The sequence below is a fragment of the Opisthorchis viverrini genome (genome assembly GCF_000715545.1).
Source record: "Opisthorchis viverrini unplaced genomic scaffold opera_v5_106, whole genome shotgun sequence".
NCBI classification, from domain to species: Eukaryota; Metazoa; Platyhelminthes; class Trematoda; order Opisthorchiida; family Opisthorchiidae; genus Opisthorchis; species Opisthorchis viverrini.
Window position 1 is genome coordinate 283,532 of NW_008751768.1, and position 27,080 is coordinate 310,611.

Sequence of the window (27,080 nt, forward strand, 5' to 3'; positions counted from 1 at the left end):
TCTGTCATTGGAGGACCGATTAGGGGTCACCGTTTCCTAATATGCACTTTAGATACTTCGGCCGCGGATACGAATGTTTGGTTGCCATGGCGTATCTGAACCCTAAATTAGTCATCTTTCCACCGAATTCTTGCATGCGCGTGGTGCATGTTCTCTTGTTTTCATTCGAAAGTACCTTAAACACAGCCCTATGACGTGTCGCGAAAACAGTCGTTATATTGCTGGAGTAATGCTGCAGCATTGGAGGATTTCCTTACGTTCGAGACTTAGTGCTGTTATCGAATTGATTTTGGAGAGGGTCTCTAACAATTTCACTTGCGATTTCAATGTTCAGACACGTCCTTGCAGCTTGTGAGCTTTCAACTTATCGTAAGAATTGAATACCGAAAATCAGTAATATACATTGGCAACCAATGGTCACATCAGCACATTTGTCTGCAAATTTCACACTTGTGTGTAGGCTGAAATGCTCCCAGGGCACTCGCACTTGGACAAAAGGACGATTAGGTTCTTCAACTCAAAACCCTAGCCGCTGAGGTCGGCTGCATTGTGCTCAATTAACTAAACTTTTAGAAAACAAACGGATACACATGTTGTGATTTCAAAGTAGAGGGTCAGGAGCTGTTTTTCTGACCACTTTCCATCGAGGAACATGATGGAGGAGGACTCTGTGAATTATGTGTGATTATCCTCCAGTACAATTCAGTGGGCTACTGAGGTACGCAAACACACTACGATACGATTTTTTGTCTTCCAGACAGTGCCCAGTCTCCACCCGAGAGTATTCGAGAAGTACTCGAACAATGAAGAACGGTGGATTTGAATTTGTAATGTGTGTAAAAATATCCGCTTTTCCGCCTTTTTTGGCATGCAAATTGCACACTGGAAATGTTTAACTCTGTTAACTCTTTTAACTCTGTTAGAATATCTCATTGCATTCTTCTCCACGCGACCGGTTGACTATCTACGGTAAAAATCAAGTCTCGAAGTCTCCTGGAAAGTCAACCACATGGAGTATAGAATCTATTGCAAATAATGACACACCAAACCCGTGGCTGCTGACATTATATCCTAAAATTTTCAAAAGCCAAATGTGCTGTTTATAGGGCTTAAATGATTTGATCCTCCACGACGAAAACGTGCATGGTAATGTGTGCACATTGCGTACAGAAAATACGACTATTAAAATGTTTCAGGTTTCTTTTATCTTATGTCCCTCTCGAGGTTTTCCCAACATGCAGCGATAGATTTGGAATTAGACATTTTAGCTCACCTGGTGGGACCATTAGTCAGTGATGGACCAATTAAATGAAAATCCGCTTAACTGTGGGTGAATAACTTACGTCGGCGGCCAGATGTTGAGAGTGTGCCTTGATTTTAGAAAGTCAGATAAATGTCTACAGTAAGCTCCAAGATTTCACTCGTAACAATCTCTTCTTGTCACGTATATGATGGCTCCATCGCTATAATACTTAGGACATTTTATTCGCACTAAATAGTTTCGCACAGGTTGCTTTAGTATCAGTCGGAGATCAACAATTACTACCTGCAGTTTCGTTATTCGTGATCAGTAGAGTAGCTTTGCATGTGCCTTCAATACCTCATAAAACTGAGGTGGATTTTTGGACGTTATAATCGGCTGTTTTCGGGATACTGTAACACAAGATGCAAATATTCGCTATTGATCAAGTGCGCATACCCGAGGTTTGGTAGCTCACCCGCTGTCATTCGTGTCTGTCAGGTTCCATATGAGAGGGGTTTTTGTTCCAAAATACCTTTCCGCTGAAACCGTTGGAGAGACCCAAGAAAGAAATTACTTCTCGTGGAAGATTTCCAAAACCCTATAGGTGTTACTATTCCAAACACCAGGACAGGATGATGATTGCCAGCTCAATTTAGTACTCTTAGTTCACCCTGATAAATTTTCTTCAACGCCAATAGGCCACTTATCTCATGCATTTCCAACCTCAGTGTAATTATTTTTATAGAACAGTATTCTTGAGACTGAAATGGGATCAAATTTTCTTTTCACTGATACACCATTAACACAGTTCATTGTTATGCGAAGAAAGCTTATGTCTTGATATGGCACAAGTTAGACCTAGACACAACAGTGGGTTTTTTATAAGCCCCTCCAATCCACAAGCGAACAGTTATTCGTATCATGGGCACCATACCAGAGCAGTCGGTTCTAAACTAAACCACGTTGATTGAAGTTAGGAAGGGTGGAGTACGATGGTGTACAAGGAACTTATATGTTGAGCTTAAGAAATATATACCTAAGGGGAATACCAAGCAGTTGAATTGCAATCGCGTCAGCCTTGTGCATAGCTGGGCATTTCACAGGGGGAAAACCCTGTCCTCAATTATGATCCACGGTTAACCAACCGCGAGGCGATATTTCGAAATGGGATGAATTATGCGGGACTTCACTTCTAAGCTGCGCTCTTTCATTCGTACCAACAAGCAGTACAACATTTTCGACTATCATGACTATCCACTTGATCGTTGCCACTACTAGTTGACACTGTCTATCGAGTTTACGCTGACTGAAACATAAAAGCTTCATAGGATTCGAAACCGATTCGTTCCTTCCCCAATGTTATTGTTTGATTAGGCTTACTTGCAATGAAATGCCTTAGGACGGAGCGTATCTTGGGTGCACATTCTGCAACCCTGTTTGTATGAAATTCATGAAACAGGGCTTAAAAGCCCGCTCGCTGTATGATAATTTGGAAATGCAACAAAAACAGTGATCTACCTCCCTGAAAATTCAAAGATGTTCAAAAATCGGTAAAAAAACACCCGAAATACCACAGATGGTTGAAGATTGCCGTGGAGTGCACGTTAAGATGTAAGTAACTGAAAGTACTCGCATATCGCTGGAACAAGTACGGCGGTTCGTATGCCTAATTTTGAATGTCCGGAAGAATGGCAGCAAGTTCAGAAACTTGTGCCAGCAGTGCTCGAACTCCATCACGTAGTTCATTCGTCCTTCAAGGAAACGTGCAATTGTCCTTCTCAAGTTCTCGACCAGGCACCAGAAACCAGTGAAGTTATGCCGTGCAAAGCTAGTCAAGTGATAGGTAGGTACAAAAAGCATGAAGTCACTTCACAAATAATGAGAGCAGAAGCATCCCGGAAACAATGTGGTTACCAAAGCAAAGGAGAAAATTTGGCCCTAATGCCGGTCTGAAATTTAGCTAATAATTGAAAATGCAAAACTTGCCCGCCGATGTTTCAAGCTTTAATATGGTGGGGGGTTTTGATAGTTATTATGAAAGCTTCTCATGAACGTCACGTTTGGGGCACAGGTTATTTAAATCTCTGCACGCATGCTAAACTTGAGACGGAAAAGGGAAGCCTAATGACAGTACGCACATTAAGATATACTTTGGGCTTGACGACTAATGAAAAACCAGACCTATTTTAAACAGATTTCTGTAAATATAAACACGGCTTGGCATTACGCATTTCCTAGAAGCTGAATTGCTTCTCGTCCAATACACTCTCGGGAAAACCAACCGTTGTTTTACACTCTAGCGGCTCTGCTTTCAGGCGTATCGCTTGAAGTTTATATAGCAAATTCCTGATGCTATTCGTCATCTTTCTATAAGAAACATGGTTCTTAGGATTACCTGTCACTAGTTTGACTGCCCTCGTGTTGTTGGCAGTGTGAGGACGTTCGTTAATTTTAATTTAGATTTTTCCTGTAACTGGGGCCAGTCCATGTCAAAAAGTTGAGAAACACTCTGCAATTAGTTCATCCTTATTGAAATTCACCAGCAGTGTGCATCTCACAAAACTCCAGAGTTTTGAATCCGTAATTTCCAGGCTAGTATTGTGAACACGTAACAGTTTAGCCACGAGCAGCTTATCGTCATTGTGATTAACTTGAAATCAGACAAGAAATGGTGCCACTCATTCTCATGAACTGCTAGTTTTAGAGTGCTACCTTCGTCAACCTCACTCAGTAAGAAGTCACCCCAATAAACTAGTGGGATGCCAAATAGCTATTAAACTAAGCGGGCTGTGGTATGGTAGTGCATACTGGGTAGCATGACAAAATTTCGAATTCTGGTTTCTAGTTCTAAACTGTCTTCATTAAATCCGCCAGCTGGATAGTCTGTGACCCTCCCACCAATCTGTTTACACACGTAAGTTTCTTTCCTCTTGAATGTCCGTCAACCGATTGCTCAATAATGCACCTAAATCCATAATATTTAGGAGGAGTCCTCAGTTTATATGAGCGGTATTATTTTCGTAGCGTTGAATATACACTGCAGGTTGATGGGCTTTACACAATTCAGACCTGGTGAATGCTACAACCTGATCAAAAAAGTTGCCTTGCAACACGCGATAAACTCAAGATGCTTGTAGGACCACAAATAGCATTTTATACTTTGTTTTGATTCTTCCTATGATTCTGGTGTTTATTGCCTCCATGTAATTTTCTGATATTTGACTCAACACAGCATTCACTGGTCGACTGCCGATACCGATTGGTCAGTTCGTGGATTTTGTATGCCACACAAAACATGATCGCAGCTCGGTATTCCGAGACGAGTTTCAAATGATTGAGCGCAATGCAGCTACAATGTGCTACTCAACTCTTAACGGTCTACTGGATCGCAATAAGGAAAAGAATCGATGTGCTACTATTCTTCCTTTTGATCACAACCGCGTTATACTTCATACACACACTGGAGGATGCTATTCGGATTATATCAACGCCAGTTTCATTGATGGACATCAGAAAGCAAAAGCATATATCGCTACACAGGTTCGTTTTAATGGACACTTTTAAGAACCTTGTATTCAAAGTATTGATCACATTACGAAACCATTTTGTTTAATAATGGATATAAAATTTGCGAACTCTCCGGATCAGTACGAGGAAGAGCCTTCTGTTACTGTGTTTAATCCATTTTCAGTCATAGTTATGCAGTTTCTTCCTGAAAACAACTCATATCAACAAACCATTTGGTTCGGATAGGAAAATAATTATGGGTGCTGTTTCCAAATTTCTGAAAATGCACACAATTTGGTTGAAATCGTGCATCCACACCTTAAGAAATCAATTTCGTAACAAATGAAATATGGTAAATAGGATTGTGCTAGCAGGTACGGACATTTTCTTCCTCAATAGCCCAATTTTTGCTTTGATGGGTTGTTCCGACTAGTTTGTGTCCAGAATCTGAACAAATGGAGACAAGATGACACATTTTACGTCGTTAGTTTTGGTCGTATTCCGTTCCACGACGATTCACGGCGAAAACCCCCCAGTAATAATGAGAAAAGAATTTATGGAATGCGGGCACAAACTCGGCTTCATCATCCCGATTGGGATGTGTTGTGTTTCAGCACCATGTTGGCTTATGTTTACATAATCTGCATGGAAGTAAGGCCCCTAAATATACATTTTCATTGATGGGAATTGTCTTCCTCAACTGCATTCAGACAAATTCAACTGTAGCGAGCAATCCCTGAACAGTGTATACACACCACCGCGACCCATCAGAAATGCCACCTCATGCATGTTCTACTGATTAGTTCTCAAGGCAACAACAGATCACAATGAATGACATTTGAATTTCACCTAATCTTGTAGGTTGCCAACAATAAATCCTCAAAATTGCGCCAAACCGTTGGTAAAAGCCCCATCATGTTGAAATTAATCTAGCTGAAGCGGGTAAAAATATATCGTATATGGATTTCAATAAGTTGCGAAATTCAAATTAAGCAAAAAAACGCTCTCATATCTCCTCGCTTTGAGTAAATAACCCCGAGACTTTTCAGGCTTATAGAAGCTTAAGTGTTGGGCACCGCATTTTTCTGCCTGACTGTAGTGAAAATCTGTGCGCTCTTAACGTTGAGGGGGTAGGTAGCGAAAAGGGTAGAAATTTTGTTCTATGGCGTTCTCCCTTTTGACAAATCCATAGAATTCAGGATGCCAAAACGAGTCTGCAGGAAGTGAGTCCGGAAACATGGTCCAGTGGCATGAATGTCAAGTTTACAAAACTTAACTGCAAATCGCAGATGAACATATAATGGTGAAGAGATTTACTGTGTCCAAAATCACCTTTCTCATATCCCTAACTCGCGAAATTTCAAAAGGAAACATGTATCTAGTTTTTAGTATAACCCAACTCATCTGTTGTGGAATACTATATCCCTTAATAATGATAATTATATATGAAGTAAAGTCGGAAACTACGCCCTTCGGTTGGCCGATCGTGAGTTTGGAATAAATCGATCCCGAATGTTGCAGATAAAGGCAGACCTTATGGCACACCTTTAGTGTGCGCTGATGATCTTATCAAATTTAGGTTACGCTTTTCAGACACAACTTCTTGTCTGGGTACATTATTGTATGATTTTTTTCACGTATGGCCGGTAGACCTTCAAAATGAAGCGCTCTTTTAATTAGTGATTAGTGAACGGCTTAGAAGTGTATCTGGTATTGCTCGTTCTACGGTAACTGATGAGCGAAATCCTGGAATTCCTTAACAGGCTCCATTGCTGGACACGATAGATGCGTTTTGGTCTATGGTCTGGAATCAAAACAGCGTCATAATTGTTGCCCTAACTGACCTGATCGAACAGGCGGAAGAGAGATGTGATCAGTATTGGCCCAATACTGGATCACATCAGTACGGAGATATTACGGTGACCAAGCTGGAAACTACCGATTTAGCGTACTACGTCGTGCGTTCATTTGTGATTCAAAAGTCAGGGTAAGTTAATTCATTTTTCATTGGTTGCGATTGTTGAAGTTAACGCGAGTACCTAGTCCTTAAATATTCATGCAAAATTCAGCTTAAATTTAGATGTGAATGTCTCAGAATAGACGCAGAATGGTGACGACCGACAAAAGGATATCCGGTGTTGGGCTTCGGCGAAGAACTGTGAAATCATCGTCTCATGCTCCACGAATGGGAAATTCCACTGTCCTCATACGCGCAGCACTAAATACGAATTGGTGCGCGTATTTAAACGGCCATCATCAGTTTTCTAGATACCACCACTTACATTTCTCAACTGAAAACTGTCACGGCTCTGGGATATAATTTGTGTTCGGGGCTGAGCTCAAGAAACAACGGTTTGTGCACAATTAAACGGAATTATAAGATACGCGGAGTGAATTAGAAAAGGTGTTTGACACGGCTGAATTTTGAAATTGAAGGCAAGAATTCAAAGGTCGGACCTATATTTTGAACGAATGTAATTGCCGGTCGGGCTTAAAGAGTTCATTATGATGAGTGAAACCGATGTCGTAAAATGGCATGCAGAGTGGCACTTGTACTAAATAGAAGAGGTTAAGCCAATCCCCAGCTGGCACAAAAACAGAGGGATTAGGAACAAAAGCAGTGGAACTGGAGCATATCTAAGTGGCAGACCCCCGAAACCTTGGCAAGCTGCCGCAAAAGATTTTGTTATCAAGTTTGGTACCCTTGAGCAGGCGATTTCGGAGTTTTCAAGTTTTAATCCGAAAACGCAGCAACGCCTACCGACAAACCAAGTTAATGTCTATAACATTGTAGGCGCTAATGAGACATTTTAATCCCCTCCGTTGGACTTTAAGCACCACTTGAATAACAACGTCATATCATGTGGATTATCTTAATCTTTAACACCCCAAATTCGACGCAAATTATGTGGAGAAGGGATTATAATTATCTAGCGTCCAATATTCCTGCTCATCAGAAGGTGATCTCACAGTACAGGTCCTTTCCAGATGAGTTTATTATAAAAATCAGTTAACATCCGCATATTACACAAAATTTCCAGGTAACTGGTAGCCTTAGAAACTATGCTATTTAAGGTGAGTTGGTGAGCCTAATGATCAAATAGCGGCTTCGGGACAATCTTATGAGTCATGGGTAAATTTCGAAACTTCGGTTAGAAAAAGTTTCCGTTCTGCGCCGAATGTGGTGGTGACTGTTAGAGCCAAATACATAAACTATCCAGAATATTTTAAGTCAACTTCCCTCTAGAAGATTAAACAAAGAAGGGATAATGTACGAACCCAACATGATTGCAACTGAACTTGAAATACATCATTAATATTCTTCTGAACAAAAGTGAAGAATTCGAAAACTAATCAATACTACAATGAGGTTTGTCACTACTTTGCCTTAGAGTGTTGTTCATAGGAGCTGCATGTGGGGAAACCATTTTGAGAAGCACTGTGCTGGCATTTCAGAGAGTTGTCTCATTGTTCAAGTGACAGCTTGCTGCCACCACGCTACTTACTTCAGCTGTAGTAGCTAAATATTCGAAGCAAATTTTCGTCCATAGGCAATGGGGGCAAAAACCTGAGTGAACTTACTTTGCTTTGGCTTCGGAAGGTTCAGGATATGAAAAACATATTTATTTGCCATTTACATTATTAGTAACGAGTGACTAAACTGCAGTAGCCTCTTGCATCAATCGACAATTTATTCCAGGTTTTGCGGTGCTGGATTCTGAAGAATTGTGTGGGATAATTAAACCAGAGAACAACCAATGTCTCGATACTGCATAGTTTACGGGACTTCTTTATGTAGTAATCTTGATCGGATTTTCATACTGCCTAACCAGTGTGCCCGGAAGCAAACATCTTAACTAGATGACAACTAGATGACTAGGACATGAAAAACCGAGGATTCTGTGAAATTCTGTTGCTAAGCCCATTTCGCGGCCTGGATTTTGTTGATGCTTTTCGAGAGTTAGGCTACTGTGGCTGATCTTGAACTACGTTTGCTGGAAAATGGAGTAACTTCCAAATGAACTTCATAACCCACATCAATTATCATGTCAATTCGTGCTAGATTTCATGGCGAAGTATCGGCTTTTAGGTCACAGGTTTTGTGAGAGCATATCCTGGACTCGAGTGAATGAAACACCAAGATTTCCAGTTCTATTTTATAGATTGTTCAAACCAATTATGTATTGTGACAAAACCAAACCAAATAAATGGCTCCAGTTACTTTAATACTTGAGCGAAGTGACAAAGGTGGTTTGTTTAGTGAGATGATCTAAATCCCAAACGCTTCTTCCCGAGAGTTCAGAAAACTCAGCAGTACAGCAGAGGAAATGAGGAAACGCTGGTCTCAGTGATGAGCTCAATGAACAAGCTAGATAGAAATTTTCATGCCATGACTATCTTTGAGCGATTGATAGTCATCAATAGGGATGAGGAATGTAAGTAAAAATCAGGCAAAGTAGTGCGTCTGCTGGTTCAATGAGTTATGAAAAATTATTGACAGCGGTGAGTGCCTCCATAAAATCGTCAACTTATCAGAATATTACTGAACACTCATTGATGTGATGATAGGAACAAAAACAGTTATTTTATGTGAAGGATTCAGTGAATTGGCTAATGACAGTGTCAAGAGCTGATGAGTTAAGTGACATGTCATGAAGAACTCCATTCTATTCTTGAAGTTCAGTGGAAAAGTGGAAGCCACTAGAGACCCCTGTACCATCATTCTGAAGAATGCCTTCAAATGTGTCTTTCTATATCTGCCCCAGCTGTGTATATCTAAATTTTGGTCAGGTACATCACTGATTGTTCGTTCAACTCGTTCAATGCGTTCAACTCACCACGTCGGGCTTCGTGAGACAAACAAGAATGAAAGCTTCTAGCCATTTTTTAAAGAAAATTCAGATAGTGCGATAATGGTTTTGTTTGCAATGGAAGTTTTTTAAAGATAAAATACCCATATCTTGAAGAGCGCAAAAATCTATCCTAATGCAAGTTATTCACAGTGTTGACGCAATCTTGACGCATCGTTTGTGGGTTTTCGAATATTATCCAGGGGTTCGTGCACTCGATTCTCCCGACAGATTTACTTATTTCTTTGCTCAGAAAAATGATGTAGCTGCGCAATACATCTCTTTTTATAACAGATGAATTTCACTCAAAGAGTGGAACTAAAATTATATTAACACTTTATCACCTCTAGATAGTTATGTTTCCAGTGTGATCACCTGCGTCTGCATCCTGTCGCATGTACAATGAAAGAGTCCTCTCCGATAGGTCACGTAGCCATCCTCTTGATATATCGCTTGAATCATAACTGCTGAATGATCACGTAAAACATGTGCAATCGTCAACAAGACGCTATAGCCTCTTGCTACGCCAAAACCTGAGTGTAAGCCAAAAGTATATGAATAACTTACTTCCCAAATGAGACTCATTCATGAGGATAAGTCTGCCCTAACCATGCACTGCATCTTAACACGTGACAAACCATCTTTTGCAGAATCTCTGCTCGTCGCCTGGAGTATTTGTACTGGATTTGCGCTAACAAGTCCCGAACGTAAATGTGAAAGCAGCAGGAAAAGGAATGAAAGTATTTGAAGGACTTGCTGCATCAGAAAAGTCAATTAAGGTGATCTTTTGAAAGACACCACCGACAATACTGAGTCTTGGTCACATAATGCGAGAGTCAGAGGTGTCATTTCATTCCTATCGATAACCTCCTAACAACGAGCATCTTTGCGCCCTTCCACTACGGTTGCCTGTCTCCTCATTACTCTTCACAGAAATCCCTGGGTTTCAGAAAATTTCTTCCGCTTTATTGGGTAAATTTAGCTTCCAAACCAGGGTTGACCATCTACTTCAAAATGATTGCTTTTGGATGACACTCAGAAACCTCTGAAGATTCACGACAAAATCAAAATATTTCCCTGTCCAGAGATGAAAAATCAGCCATTTTCAGCGTGTACTGGTAAACGGGCGGTAGCACGTTGACCCTATATGTCAGATTACTGGAGTTCAAACTACAGCACAGTCAAGGGTATGCACTGCTGATGAGCTGTAATACTATTGCAGTGCTGACCCCAAAGATGGAATGTTCTTGGAAAATATGTTCGTAGGTACTGACCATCTAACTAGACTTTTAGGTGGAAAAGTGCAACATTCAGTCCTTGCTAGACGTGTGACAGTACCATTCCAGAGGGACGCCCTCACTGTCAAGGAAAACAGATGCTGTACTAAACCAAGTATCTGATGCTTCCATGCTGAGTTAATGTTCTCACCAAAACTGGCTTGCACTTTTAGCATGAGTCGAAATGTCTCATTCTACAGCCAGTTCACCTAGTTCCACCTTTGTCTGTTCCCATAAAACAACCACAGCTGAGCGCCTCATTAAACGTGCAGAGAGGCATTAGCCCAATTGACTTAAAGGTGAGGTTGTGCTGTAGTATCACATACTACTCAGTCAAGTCATTCATTCATAGCTGCTGTCAAAATGCATGAACCACTTGCTAAAATTATTTAATAATCACATTATGAACACAGATGAGGCATTAGAAATTCGGTTGTTCAACCGGTTTCTATGTACTTAAAAGATGAGCGTCCACGCCCCAGAGTCATTTTTCGGTGTTTGGTTTCTTCTCTACAGCTGGCGAATGTGTAATAAACAGAAATGTGAAAACTATTAATTGCACTCTTAGTTCTAAGGAGCGATCAAATTGAAGGATTATATTCCGAATACTAGTAATTTTAAATCACAGTCATATACGGAGTACACTGTATGCTGACACATATTTCTGGATGCACTACTTGACATGCACTATTTTATGCACTTTGCATTTATGTGTGAATGATCCTTTTCAGGCCACGCACCTGCATTTCTGCACACATTCAGCAAAGTTTCTAGCTGTGTTTGAGATGTCTATTATATGTCACTCCAATTTTTCAGCGGTCCGAGTGATAATCCATCAAATAGATGAAGCACAGAATCCGAATGGCGACTAAACCACGCTTACTGAAAGACTTCACAAATCACTTACATTTAAAAAGAGACAACTGCAGCTCATATGTTACCGAGCATAATTTCTGTGTCCGTTTTCGTCATAACACATTTCGGTACGTGTGCATTCTGCGTCGTACCATTTTGCCCAAGAAAGGCGAAAATTCGATTGAGGGAACAACATACCCACTAAGATTCCACTCAATGTAATTCTCCGATAGGCACTCAAAGGAACACATCCATGTTCAAACTGATGGTCATCAGGAGCATAAGATTAGGTACGTTGTGAATCCAGCGGTTATCAGAAAGAGTGTGAAATGTGGGTTATTCTCACGTTTGAGAAACCGTTCAACTTAATCTAGTTGTAACTAGGCGGATGCTTTTGGTCGAACGGAAGGGTGTTTGTCATCATACACTGACAAATCCTGGCCAGAATCCTCAGGTTTTTCAACCCACTAATTAAAGAGTACAAGGTCTTTCACTAAAATTATAACTCATTGTCCAACCAGATAGCGCCTGTGATAGAGGAGCTGCATTTGAATCAGACTGTTATATGACCAAAAGGTAGAATTTTGTATGCACGTGCCACTGCGGTTTCCATAAGTTAAGGAATGCTTAAAAGGAGAAAAAGACGAACAGGAAAAGGCTGAACCAACGTTTGTGGGTTTCACTTCGTCTGGGCACAGTGCTTGCCAGGATTAATCAGACACTGCATTACAGACACTAGTAGCGGATTCTTAGGTAGACATCTCGCCTAATCCCGATGGTTGCTAGCTGCTTGATGTTATCTTAGTTGTCTGGATACGCTTCGAACCAAGGTAGTCTCCAGACGGACTTCGGGGCTGTTTGCTACGTGGAGAGACCTGCCGCATTCTAGACAAATCAGATACGAAGTAGGCCAGACACCCCAACGAATCAACACGGATGACAGAAGCCGATGTCTAGTGACCTGTTGGCCTCACAACACCACCACTTACGGTTGTCTAAGGCACAGTCACACACCAACCCTTAGAAAAATCCAACATTTTGATTTATGTTAGATTTGCACTTGTAATCGGTTTAGCAGGCACGGCTACCAAGATCATACTTCGAACTGGTAATTATGAAGGTGAGTAATCAATGGATAAAAGGGTGAATCTTGGTGTTTTTCCCAAATTCCCCACTAGTTGTACGTCGAAGTTTAGCCTCAGTTGCTGCCGAATAAAAGCCTTGTGTTAGAGACTTTTATTCCTACGTAATCAAGTCGATTTGATTAAACGTCTGATCAGTAAAGCAGAAAATATGTGAAAATCAAGACTGAATCTAGACGGGTAATATCTGCTTGGGTGGTATGCATTATTTGAGTTGTGTATGATCGCTTTTTTCATTCAGCAAATTGCGGTTTACTGACGTTCTGTCAATTGAAGAGCTGAAGCTATCTGAAAGTCTGGTTGCTTAACCCAACGTACCTATATGTTAACGCCATAAAATAATTCGACGTCCCAACAGGCAAAACTGGTCGCTCGGTATAATGGTAGGTATGGTATAAGTGGAGGACTTAGAAATCATCCGCGAAACCATTTGCCATAATGAATCACTTCAAACACCCATAAAGCTACCTGACTAAGCCCGTAACAAATACGTCTTTCAACCCCTTCCAGTCGATGTTTTTTCCCTTATTTATTTTGCGACAGAACTATGGTGCTCGTCCTAACCAACCTGTCTGGACGGATATGCTCTGTGATACGTTAATTCATCATCAATATCAGCTGTAAGGAACGTGTACTTGTCGCACATTGGTTGTAGCTGCCACAGTCTCTTTTTACAAATGTGGGGTAGTTGGATGCGCATTGGAGGCGGGGGCTGATATAATTGATGCATAAATAAGAGGTTTGCAGTAAACCCTTATTTGGAGAGGAGGGGAAGAGTGTTATGAATTGGAGGCAATAGCTTGAATGTTCGAGCGCCATTAGGGGTACGGCTCGGTCATTTTTGACAATGTCTGCAAGTAGTGATGTGTCCTGTCTCGGGACCCCCATCCAGGGCGATGTTAGTGACCAGCGCAGCTAAGTTTTCTGGTAATTGCTTTCACACTTCGCTATCAAGTCATTGTTCGACCTCCTCGGGCTATTGCATACCCCTCGCGCGGTTATGTACAAAGAGGCATTTAAGAAATTCGGTCGAATGACATACACAGCACGTCACCAAGCAAGCGCAACCTATGGATTCTGGCGCACCTCAGCATTGCTGATGCGAAGTTCCTGCCAGACTTGAACAGCTCTCTGGAGATATCAACATCCTCGGCGCGCAGCGTCCAGGTGTCTGGTTTGTATAGTAACATGGGGGCGCAACGCAGCCTTGTAAAGTCAACCCTTGACGGCCAAGCTGATGTCACGCTTAAACCACAGATAATGTAGGTTCACACAAACTGATCCAGCCTTCCAAATCCGGATGGAGTTATCTTTCGCGATACCACCGCGACTAATACAGCTACCCAGGTAGACAAACTTGTCTACTACCACAATTCGCTCATCCGCAAGCGAGAGTTTAGGGTTCGCACACAACCAGTCTTGCAGCAGCACTACAATGTGTATGTGCGAAAGGTATGCCAAACCGTGAGTCAGGATTTTTTAAAGTCTATTTAATATTGTTCCCATTACCACGCCGTCAGATAATATAATGCTACTTCGTCTGCGTTCTTCATATTTGTGAGCGGATGCTCTGAGAGAACTTTGACTCTACAGGCATTTGAGACCCATAATGAGTCCACTATAATTGTATCAAGGACGAATTTAAAGTTGAAAGGCGAAAGAGGACAGCCTTGCCTGGTACCACTTGAGGTGGTGAACCCAGGCAAGAATTTTCCACAGACCTCCACACGTCCGCGAGGGTTGGCATCCAGCGCCTTAATTAGGGTCAGAAATCAATGGGGGACGCCTTAGTTCAACGGACACCACCCTAGTGCTTGACGATCAACAGAGTCAAAGTCAGCTTTCGGATCAAGGAACACAACCACTGTTGGTCGCTGGAAACAGTATCGCTGTTCCGGAGGGTGAAGGTGTGATCGACACATTCTCTTTCAGGAAAGAACACAGCTTAGTGTTCGCGTATCTGTCCCCCACTATGTTCCGTAGTCTTAGGCTTAGTTTACAGGACTAGACGAAGAATGTCTACACCTATATTGCATTCCAAGGTGCTGATCGTGGATATTACATACGCCTAAGAAACATCCCAACCAAAATATAGGTTTGCATAACAATGAATGCAAAATTTCTCAACACAAGCTAAATCGGAACATGCGCAGTGTCTTGAATCATATGTATATGTATATGTATATGTATATGTATATGTATATGTATATGTATATGTATATGTATATGTATATGTATATGTATATGTATATGTATATGTATATGTATATGTATATGTATATGTATATGTATATGTATATGTATATGTATATGTATATGTATATGTATATGTATATGTATATGTATATGTATATGTATATGTATATGTATATGTATATGTATATGTATATGTATATGTATATGTATATGTATATGTATATGTATATGTATATGTATATGTATATGTATATGTATATGTATATGTATATGTATATGTATATGTATATGTATATGTATATGTATATGTATATGTATATGTATATGTATATGTATATGTATATGTATATGTATATGTATATGTATATGTATATGTATATGTATATGTATATGTATATGTATATGTATATATGTATGTATATGTATATTTATTGTCAGTCGGCCGGAATCCCCTTCGTGAACCGTTGGGAAGCTGTAGGGGTTGACATTTTTCCAGTTGATTAGTAATCGAGGAATGGTCACCAATATGTATGAAGAAACAGAACCTCAAATTTACCAGCGTGTACTTCAAAGACTGCCAAATGCTTGGTCTTTTGCTTTTGTTTCTCCATCGAATAGATGCATGGAACGGAGAAGAATTTGGCAGTTGCAGTATACAAACTGGTCAGAAAATCCGATTCCAACCCAGTCGGTCACATTCATGATGTTTATGCGGAGAGTTGGGGCTGTCAATCCACATGAACATGGACCCATTATAGTACACTGTTCATTAGGAACGGGTAGAACTGGTGAGTTGAGCACTATTTGGACTATGGCTGTGAGTTCAACTGCAATGATTCGGAATTTCATGTTGAGAAAAATTTCTTGACAATTTCCACAAAGTCTGGGTAGCTTCCGCCATGGCTTCCAAAACAAGCTTTGTAGGGTTTGAAGCCATTTCCAAGTGCAGTTATGCATACCGCAGGATTGTATGCTAAAAGTAAAACGTGAGCGGTCAAACGGACGCAGAAACAACTTTTAATACGGTCTCGGCATCGCAAACATTGTTCTTCTCAAAAGAATTAATGAGTTACTGTCACTGATCAGACTAGAAGTATTATTACAACCGAAGAAATAAAAGTTGGCTCGTTTTCATTCGGATTCCTATTGAAGTCACATCCGGACATTTTCGGTTGTGTTATCACGTAAGCGAGCGTTTAGAAAATTAACTTTTAATCCGTAACAGAAGTGCTGTTAGTGTATTCAAATTATTTCTATTTCAAGACCTACTGGTTCGTAGGCTGTCGCGAGTCCATTCAAATATTTACCCCACCACTGTTAAGATCATCTTATACCAGTTCATCCCCACTTGTCAGCTTTTACTTCCCATATTATAAAGTGCTTGGTCAATTGCTTTCTCAAGTGAACTGATTCACCACGCAACATAAACAACTCCGTCACATGCTCAACATAAATGTGGTGCGCACACCTCGCTTCCATTAAGCTTGTGAGATTGCTGTGGTATACGAAATTTCTCACCAGGTGCACCGATTGCAAGGCTTTGATATGACGCTCGTATTTCCAGTATATTCTCCGTTGACATAGCCATCTTGAAACCCCGCACGCGTTGTGTCCTGGGAGCTAACAAACGGGCGATATTGGATAAAAGTATGCTCGTCATTGAAAAGTGTTTCCACTGTATGGTCGTATTCTGTTGGTGAAGTCGCCCTGTTTCACAAGCCATGATTACTTTCTTGCTCTTTGCGATTTCGTGCTACTGGCTTTAGCCGCCTAAACCGCCAATTTGAAACACATTACTCTAGATACGAAATCACAAAGAATTCTATAAAGCGAGCTTTTAACGGTTTGTTACTGGAACGATTTCAATGGTGATTTTTTGTTTGCTTTCAAAAAAACCACCATGATTAAGGGTCTGGAAGTGGAGGTTTGACTGTATCCATAAGAGTGCGTTGATATGGTTCCCATGGCTAACTTGGGAGTAACCACGACAACAGTGTTATCGTCATTTTTATCAGTGGTTATAGAGACGGTATACTTTCGAACTTAGTGCCCGTATTGTCAAGCTACTCCGACCAGAAGTGGAGTTCAGTGGTCGTGTGAATGCTACAAGTGAAAATTTTGCGTCATTTCCCTTGGAAACTACTTGGTATTCACCTTAGGTCATGAACAAGTCGTGGGCACCAAAGCAAACTCAGCGATTGCTAAGAAACCTATGTAGTGAAAAACAGCTCTTTCAGTGCCTGCTTTGCTCTGTATCAAATTCTACTCTTGACCAAACCTGGTATCAACATGAGCAACTAGTCAAAACTCCTGGTTCTCCTTTCCTGCGAAAAGCTGTAGAAATTGTACCAGCTTCCTTACCAGTATGGTGGTTCGCAGTTGCCCAATTTTCCCTCTAACGGTCACTGTATGAAATACTTTGGCAACTCACTTAAAAACAGAGCTTCTACAAGGGATTGGTTCCTTCGCGATTTTTCGCTGCTGAATGATGATCAAAAAACTTAAAAGGAAATAGTTACGTGTGGCCGTTCATATGAAATAATCCATTGTTTTCTTCTTAGGTGTTTTCATCGCTTTGGACATCCTCCTGGAACAGATCAAACTTGAACAAAATGTTGATGTGTTTGGCTTGGTAAATCGTTTGCGAACGCAGAGAATGCGTCTGGTAGAATCGGTGGATCAGTACGAACTCATTTATCATACCATAATGGATGCAATTTTGGACGGAAACACAGAAGTCTTTGCAAGAAATCTCTGCTCACATGTAGAACATTTGAATTCGATCCAAATAAACAATCACTTGATGAACAAAACTTCTGGCTTCACACATACAGAACTGGGATACACTGGTTTCCAACTTGAGTTTCGCAAGCTTAACAGTTCAGCGCCTTCGCCATCCGCGAGTACTCCAGCATCGTCACCGATCAGTTTGGCCAGTGGTACACATTTTCGTTACACAGGTGCGCATAAATCCATGATTCCAAGCGAGGTTGCCAACTTACCGGTAAGTTGGAAATTATTCGTATTGTGATGAGCCACTGCAGATTCGTCGGACCATGTCCATTCTTACTGTGGTCATTTTGAGTCACAAAAGAGTAGCTTATTTTTAATTATGACCAACTTCTAGATAGTTTGATATGAGTACATGTAATTAAATATTATTGTTGTTTTACTTACTGAAAGCCTGTGAAAAAATCGGAACGTGTCTTTGGTCAACTTGATAGAGCTGCTCATAAGCAGTAAGATCTTCCGTTTGGGAGGAAATTTGATGGAGTTTAACGTCAAGTATTCAAAAATCAGTTGTCCCTTTAGTAAATGGAAGCTTTATTTTTCTGACGTACTTCACCTGATGTCGGTTTGTGGACGTAATTTCAAATGCTCTTAGAGCGAAGCAGTGTCACTGTCATCCAAACGCCGATCAGACAGTCTGGATCAATGCCAAAGTTGCATTTGAGTGCTGTGTGTTCCGCTGTCAGTTTATCATTCGCTTGTGTTCCTTGTTGGCGAGTCTGTTTTACGAAACGAAGGTAAGAAAACAGGGATAGCAGTTAGATACGGCAGAATACGTTGAAGCTCTTTGGGCATCTTTTTTATGTTGAAAATCATGTCTGAGATGCGACGACAAATTTTCGTAACTTTGCAATTTAACCCTGCAGTGCCGCGGAGCACCCGTACATACAATTTCTAGCTTAGCTCCAAAGAATTCTGGCCAGACTTATCTGGTGACACGTTTGTTTATGTATATCAACTTGTGTGGTGAATCTTATCTAGTTATTCTCTCATACTGTTCGTAGTGGTACTAAGGGTGCATCTTGCTGAAAATATGAACTCAGCATTCGTTCCAGCGACGTTCCAACCGGGCAACTGTCAAGATCCTATTGGGTAAATCTAGTTTTTGGATCCAATGCTGTTTTAAAGAAATGAGAGCAAGCGGCAGGAATTCGATGGATTTCGGATCACGTGCAGTCTCTTTGATAGAAATGTGTATGCTTATAGAAAACAAAACCCAAATGGCGGCTCTTATAAACACAGATGGTTAATTCGAATGAACAAAAATCTTCACAGGTAGTTATCATCCTGAAGCCGGAGTCAATACGGTTTGCCCTTCTTTCCTCCTGTTTGCAATAATAACGTGGTGGGTTCGGGCTGGGTGATATCAGCAAGGGAAATGATGTAACGTTCAAATGAGGTGAAGGTAACCTGAGCTTTATTTATACGAGCTAATATAAGAAAGAAGTGAGCGACATCCGATGAAATGTTTATAGCTTGGGATGGACTATCTGTTTGACTCGTTTTATTGCTAAACTGCATAGGATGTTTTGGGAATATTACCGGTGAATTTAAACTCTTACGATTGAAGAAATCGTTGATGCTAAACCGGTGTTACTGTTGACTCACTTGTCGCATGCCTTTTTGTTCCAACGGAGTAGGGTTTTTCCTTCGCTTTCAAATAGCTAACAACATAACAAATGTCAAAAAACACATTTCAGCCAATCCGGGACATGTTGCTCTGGGTATGGCAAACAGCGCATACCGGCCAGTTGATTCTGACTGAGACAAACTGCTGTCTAGTTCACACCGGTAGACTACGCACAAAGGGACTTTTCCAACAGACAGAGAGACAGAGAGACTGAGCAACCTCAAAAGTGTGGCTTACTGCGGTGACATACTCAGGTGCAATCCTCCTGCATAGTGTGCATTCATCCATGGGCGTGTTAAGCGGTCCAGAGATGAAATTCATCCGACTGCCTGCTGTGAACAGCTGGTCGGACCGACTGTCCATTTCCCAGATTGGTCCGGTTTGCAGACAAATGAATATTTCCAGTAGCTAATTTGAAAATTGTGATTGTCCATTATATGGGCCTATTTAACTAATTTCCATATTCCTCAAAGTACTCTTAGATTTTTAGTATGAAAGTTTTACTTCTTGTCTGGTCTGTAGACAGTGGTGAGCATGGAAATCTCCAAAGTGTCTGCCAGCTGCGTCCGAGCCGTAAAATGAGAGGAGCTTCCTAGACAGAAAGTTTATGTAAATCAGCCAGCAAATTCTATAACCTAAATTTAGCAGTTTGGTGAAATTCGTTCCGCAGACCGAACTGCTAAAATTTAAAAAGCTGAATAATGTACACTCGCATATGTACGTGGGACACTGTTTGGTTAGGCCCATATCTAGGTCGTAGATATCCTGTTGTTATCGTTTATTAAATGCTGTGTTCCAGATCAACCAGTGCAAGAATCGCATCATCAGCATCGTGCCATTTGAGTGGAACCGAGTTCAACTGTGCCCGATTCGGGGAGTGGAAGGCTCGGACTACATCAATGCCAGTTTCGTAGATGGTTATCGAGACAAAAAAGCCTACATCGCGTGTCAAGCTCCAACGGCCTCAACAGTGGAAGATTTCTGGCGCATGGTTTGGGAGTACAAGAGCGAATGTATCGTGATGATGTGCAACATAAACGAAGGTGGACGTGTAAGCGTTTTTTGAATAAATTTATATATATAAGGTGAAACCTGAAATCTGCGTTTTTGAGGTCTTCTACTCGAGAAAGCTAAGAAAATTGTCAGCCCATTTTAAGAACGTCCACGGTTTTGCTATGCTGATATGAACCTGCGTTAACCAAGCGAAAAGCACTTGAAGAGAAGGCCCACACCTCAGTTAGTCCAGTACTTCCTTTGCTAAACATTTCAATGAGTACCCGAAAAATAACTAATGCTGAGAGCACGCTGGAGAATACGAATTATAACCAGTGCTCATGCGAGCCAACTGCATTTCTTATTCAGGTAAAATGTTTCAAATATTGGCCAAGTGAGAAGGCGTCGCGCTATCAGTTCTTTGTGGTAGATCCGACTACTGAGTACAATACAGCTGGCCATATTGTTCGTGAATTCAAGATCACAGATGCACGTGACGGTGAATCTCGTATCTTACGGCAGATGCAATTTACTCGTTGGCCTGAAAATGGTGTCCCACCAAGTGGTGACAGTCTGATCAGTTTGATTGGACAGGTGCAGAAGCTGAAAGCACAGTCAGGACATGATGGGCCCATTACAGTTCACTGCAGGTAACCACCCGAATGTTTATACCTATCAAACTACCTATTCTCTCATGTCAATCATCACCAACATAATCTTATTTGTTGAAAAATACCCACTAACTGATATTTATCGCTGGTGCTCCTGTAAGCCCCAACAACTTGGGGAATTTAAAAATTGTTTTTTGCTGATGATGTTGTTGTCAAACAAAGGTGTACATGTGACTCTGTAACAGCACATTCCTAAGTCAAATTCCCGAATGGTATTGGTGGGCACAAATGCTGTTCAATATTTTGTTTTTGAAAAAAATTCATGTTGTGTTGAGATATTCCCCCCTTTGTCTTATCGTTTGGAAAACAAAGTAGAATCAAACTTCTAAACCAACCCCAGATAACTACGTCTGTTGTCAAGTGCACACTAAATTTGCTAGGTTGGCCCCTAACAAGCAAGCAAGACAAGCATGAACACATTGGTTACCAACAAATAGTACTGTTTCAAGTTGTCTCGCGCGTAAAATAGCAGTTGTAAATATGCCTTCTCATAAATATCAACTCCATCTCTAGGCAGTTATCTACCACTAGTATGGGATTCAGCCAGCTGCGTACTCATCTGGTTTTCTGTGTATGGGAACTAGACAAGTGTTTCTGTCAACCTCGAGCCCAGTGCTTGATGCGGACTTAGGAATAGTTGTGCTCGAACTAGTGGACGACTGATCAAATTAGTGACATAAAGGTTAAATTTGCTTATTCCGCACAATCACCTACAACTAGTCAAGGTTTGTCTAGCAGCTTCTAAGCGTTTATGGCGGCCCTGAGTGTTGCGTCCTGAGAGAAGAATTGGGTTATCGACACAACCGGGACAATTACTGAGTCGTCGCTCGAGCCGCCAGGATAAAAGCCTTAAAGGTGAACTCGCTCAACTGTTCAAACGTGAACTTTCTGATTTTTCTAGGATGCGTTATTGGAGTGATACACTGGCCTCACGTGTCAGATGTCCCCAGTTGCAACCTCGGCACTTTTTGGAATGGACAAAACAGAATAATTGCACCAGAACAAAAGGAGGACCGTTCAGCCGTGAACTTGAAGCAACCAGAGCATGTTTAATCCGACGCTAACCCTGGATGCCTAAATGAACAACACATGCTCGTATGTTTGTGTGAAGATCTAAACGGTAGTGGGTGCTAGGAATACATCATGATAAGTCAAATTGCGTATGGGAAGTTGATTCCTAATTCACAACAGTTCATGCCATGTGTGAAAGAGCTCCTCGTACAATTCGGGAAACTCAGTTCGATTGACCCATTCAGAAAGTTTTGCAAATCGACCGACACTGCACCGAACGCTCTAGTTCTCACATATATTGCGGAATGACACATGCCACTAGGTGCGCCCGTAATGATCCATTGTGCATTATTTAGATGGAGAACCCATTTCAAGTCTGAAGCATAGCACCACTTGGGATAAAAGGTTGCTGAATGAATATAGTGGTTTTTCCTTATATAAATCAAACTTGTATCTAGCCTACGAACAAGGCACTTGGAACGGACTATTTGTACACCTGCTTTTCCGGTAAAGGTTGGCAAAAGATAGACTTTCGCCGTCACAGCATGCCACCAAGACACTGCAGAAAACGAGTATTGGGATCTGATAGATAAAAATGGTTACTGAGTGTGTAAGAGCCGTAGTATCACGATCTATTTGCACTACGCAGTTACTTGGCGAAAACTCTTAGAATCGCTTCAAATGCTGTCTTCTGGTTACCAATCTCAAACCCAACAGGGTTTCTTGGATTTGTGGTGTAGTGAGCGAAGGTGACTAATTACTTCAACAGAATTTGCAAACTTTGAACGCAAAAGCTACCCACCTTCTTGAAATATTTGGGTACCGACAAGACAAACACGCATATTGGGGCCTGGGAATTTAGATTGTCTTTGGTGGCACTGCTTTCGGCAAAAAAGTAGATGAATTTTACTGAAGACAGAGTCAGGTGAGTCTTACACGGAAAGCAAAGTCGTTTTTATTGCTAGTTTGTGTCCAAAAATGGATTAGGCTTGATCAGGTCAAAAGAGCAAGCTTTGTTAGGGTATTCTACCTTGAGCCCTCTAGTCAAAATTATGACCCAAAAAGTAGTTGTAGAATTTGGGATTTGTTTGAAGACCCTAAACTTAAACGTTAACTCAAAAGCCCTAAACGCGAGGTATAATTTTTCGGTCAACCTCCACATAAACGACTATATCAGACAAGGCTCCACCTCCAGTTTCTTTGGCAGAACCTTGCTGCCTAACAGCAACGTCTTCAGTATTGATCATAGGAGAATCCTGCATGACGGAGACGAATTAAAATGAGCCTATGAATCAAAGCCGGTGTATGCCCTACTATGAGTCGGGTACTTATCTACGGTTACCTGACCTTTAAGAACCCATGGATCGCCGGTCCAAAATATTCACTCACCTGTGGAGGACTGTATCGCCATCGAAGTGATGCCGCAGACGTTCATTAATATGCTAAGGTCACCAGCCTCAATTACCTTAAAACTCCGTAAGAAGGCTAACATTTGGACCAACAAGGCGGGTACTTTGAGATTGGGCATCATCTCGCCGATCGCTTCCACTGGTCACACAAGCCCAATCGGAACCACATACGATAAAGTTTGACGTGGATATATTTGTTCACTACTGTTTTCACGGCATGCATCAGTGGGACTAAACCTGACTAGCAAACCCACGAAATTCGGCTGACACGCAATCCAAAGGCAGCTGTTAGAAAATCGAGCAAATAAATATATTTTTACTCAAATCTGCAGAAGTAGCTGTTATGTACTACCTCCGTGTGGGAATTTGTGTATAAAGCTAAGTTTCACTTTTGAGAAGTTTATATTTACTTACAATTTCCTATCCATCGGCAATTCATCAAAATATATTGACGTTCAAACATTCAGTGGCTTAAATCCAGTTTGAGAATACAAAAGTTTAACACAAAAAATTTCGTTTCACTGTACGAGCAATCGGGTGTTCTCATGGTACTGTGGTTTCTGCGTAATCCGGGTCACCAAAATTGTAGTGAGTCATCAGTAATAAACAACAACCAGTTGGAGATCGGTGTATTTTCGCTGGAGTATTTTAAGCCAGGATATTCACGCTCGCAAGCAAAGCGAAGCCATCAACAGTGATATTATGGGTCATTTCTGTATTAACCTTTTCCACATTGTGGTTCAGATGTTTATGTTAATACACCAAGGGTCTCTTTGAAGAACCGCATGTCAAGTTCAACTTCGTGCTATCCTGCCAGTAACCATCGGCTGTATGTCAAAATGGGATTTTTGGAGTCTCTAGACTTCACCGAGAAGGAAGCTTTTGGACCTGACATGATGGAGTCACCTGTAAGCCTCAGACATTACCAACATTCTATGGGGCATTCTCAACAGAGATGATGTTAAATCTTCGTAAATGTATCCACTATAGGTTCAGGCAGTAAAATACGGCCAGAATACATGAGCGCTTTTTACTGTCGTTCCTGGCTGAAAGATGTACAAGATTTTTGGACAGTCCACAATAAGTTAAGCAAAAGGGATACGGTAATGTTGAAAAGCTCATTTAAGGCGTATAAAAAGATGATCTTTACATAAGTCATGTGGTATTGTATCTGGATGACTTACCTGATCTAAATGAAATAAGGGACGTAACTACACATGACCCATAAACAAATTCGGTGTTTTCGCCATTCTCGGTTGTAAATAGAGAGTCAAACGAAATCATCGTCGACATGCGTATCTTCGGAGTTTTTGACCGCTGGCAATTTCAACTAGTTAACAACATATCAACCAAAACCTTATTGGATGTGACCTCAACCTTTGGGTTTTTGTTTACATCAAGCTATTTACAAACATAAATTCCAGGTTGTTTTTGATGAAACACACCCCTGAGAAACCGACGAGGAAGTAGAGCAGGCACAGTACAACGTCGTCCTGTCCGAACTATTTAGGGGCGATTAGAAGGCCAAAAGAAAGTGTGCATACTTCGCACTATATTTAAATTCACGGTGGCTGAAAGTCAACAACTACCCTGGTATTGAATTTGTTATTCGCCGTGTTGTGGAGGAAAGCAAAATAAGAACGTCAACAATTGGCAAAACTCGCATATGCCACTTACCTTTCACACCACACTAGCTCTTAGTGACCACTTCTTAAAAAGATGGTTCAAAGTTGTGACAAAAAGGGGGTCACAGATTTGGTTGGGCTGGCTTGGTACGTTCAACCGCATTTTACAGCACTCTGCATGCCAGCGTGTGCAAATGTTTGTGGATCAAATAAGCAGTAATAGGGGCTTGGTGGAATTCAGATTTCTCTGCCACATTCCGGTAGTCACTGCGTGACACTTGGTCAACCAAAACAACAGCGTTTACTTCGATTTGGCTGGAGATATTTAGTGATAGCTGGTTCCGTGAACTATCATATTCCAGGTGAAATATTGTGAAAAATCAAGCGATGCACTTGCAGACCTATACTTGCATCCGATGAAAGCGCAAGGGGTGCGTTGAAAGAGGGCGTAGGCGAAAATATTTTTGGGTTCCATTCGCATGTAGTAAAATAATGACTATATAGTGATGACTCAGGCCAGCTTGTTCTTAGTAAGGTGCAGCAGTTTCTATCCTGGGTGAACACAGTAGCTTGAGTTGAGTTCGCTCTCCTGTATTCACAGTTTGTGTCAGCATTACACGTAAAAAAAGATATCAGTATTTCTTGCCGAATTTCGCTTGCCGAAATTTTGGGTAGTTCATTTCAAGTTCTCCTGCTTGCTTGCCCGTGAGACATTCCTTTGAACCAGCTGGGGACACTACACATGTAATCGTCGTCACTTATCCATTACCCATTTTCTCAACAAAAGCGTCCAACCACATCGATTTTACTCGATAGCAGATTCGCCCGATTTTTAAACGGTCGACAGTAACCTTGGGAGCGGGTGCTCCACAGTGACAATAATAAGGAAGAATGGTCTAAATGGTGAACATGTTTTCACCTTGTTAATGGGAAGGATTACGAAAACAGTGTTACTTATCCAGGGTAACATAAGTAAATTACTCAGTGAGAGCCTAAACATCAGTTGTATCTACCGCTGTAATCTCACACGTAAGAATAAAGCCTAGGGTCGGTAGGGGCACTTTTAAAGTGAACTACATATTTCTTCTGTAGCTTATAAATGCTGATATCCACCACGGATCAAAAAATGAACTTTTAAGGGTGTTCTGCAGCTTAATAGAGCAAAAATCTTGTAAAAAGGCGCAATTGTTAGAACCACTCAAACAGACTGCATTCAGTCGTTCTGTATATCCTAATGTCCGTTAGCTTTATTTGACTTCATGCATGAGTAAGCAAGTTTGCATCGACTTACGGGCTTCCAACATATTCAGTGATCAAAGTGAACTAGTAAAATTGACAGTCTTACAGGCTTATTACGATCCCACAGTAGACAACTCTGTCAGCCACGCACTTATTTTTTTTAGGTTGATTTATTCGGTTGTTACTCGAAACTTACTAGCTGTCCAGGTGATTGAACTGTTGAATGATTGCCACTGCGGTGACTCTAGGCTCTTCAAATCTAGAGCTTTAATAGCATTGGCATACGAATCTCCTCTCAATTACTGACTGTCTGGAGTAAAGGACTGTCCAACGCTGTGGGAAAGGGCAGTTGACTGAGAACATGACGCTTATGTCGGTAAGGAACTACATAAGCAATCTGGGTCAACGGTCCAATCCTGAAAATAGCAAATCACTGTGCTACCGAATAGGGTAGGAAGGATTCATTGTGGAACCACATAATGCGGATGCTCAGTATATATAGGAAACTAATGAGTCCAATGCTCTGGTATTGCACTTCAAGTCAACCTCAGTACGTTGAGTAGTCGCAGCTAAATACATCCTATACAGATGCAAGTCTGGGATTCCTTAGTGACTGATTTGATCGTTCCAAGTCCTATATAT

The 27,080-nt window shown here is 41.2% G+C and overlaps 1 protein-coding gene across 1 annotated transcript in view; it reads left to right on the forward strand.

Annotated features, from left to right (window-relative positions):
• Nucleotides 1–27,080, forward strand: part of T265_13847 (hypothetical protein) — a gene marked incomplete at both ends in the record, with an annotated part of 47,946 nt that overhangs the window by 18,698 nt on the left and 2,168 nt on the right. Inside the window, 8 exons of the mRNA XM_009170860.1 lie at nucleotides 4,476–4,783; nucleotides 6,514–6,737; nucleotides 14,437–14,603; nucleotides 14,638–14,740; nucleotides 15,689–15,858; nucleotides 17,632–18,074; nucleotides 20,290–20,541; nucleotides 20,853–21,133. Of these exons, the coding sequence (XP_009169124.1) occupies nucleotides 4,476–4,783; nucleotides 6,514–6,737; nucleotides 14,437–14,603; nucleotides 14,638–14,740; nucleotides 15,689–15,858; nucleotides 17,632–18,074; nucleotides 20,290–20,541; nucleotides 20,853–21,133 (1,948 nt within the window). The remainder of the gene's footprint in view (nucleotides 1–4,475; nucleotides 4,784–6,513; nucleotides 6,738–14,436; nucleotides 14,604–14,637; nucleotides 14,741–15,688; nucleotides 15,859–17,631; nucleotides 18,075–20,289; nucleotides 20,542–20,852; nucleotides 21,134–27,080) is intronic.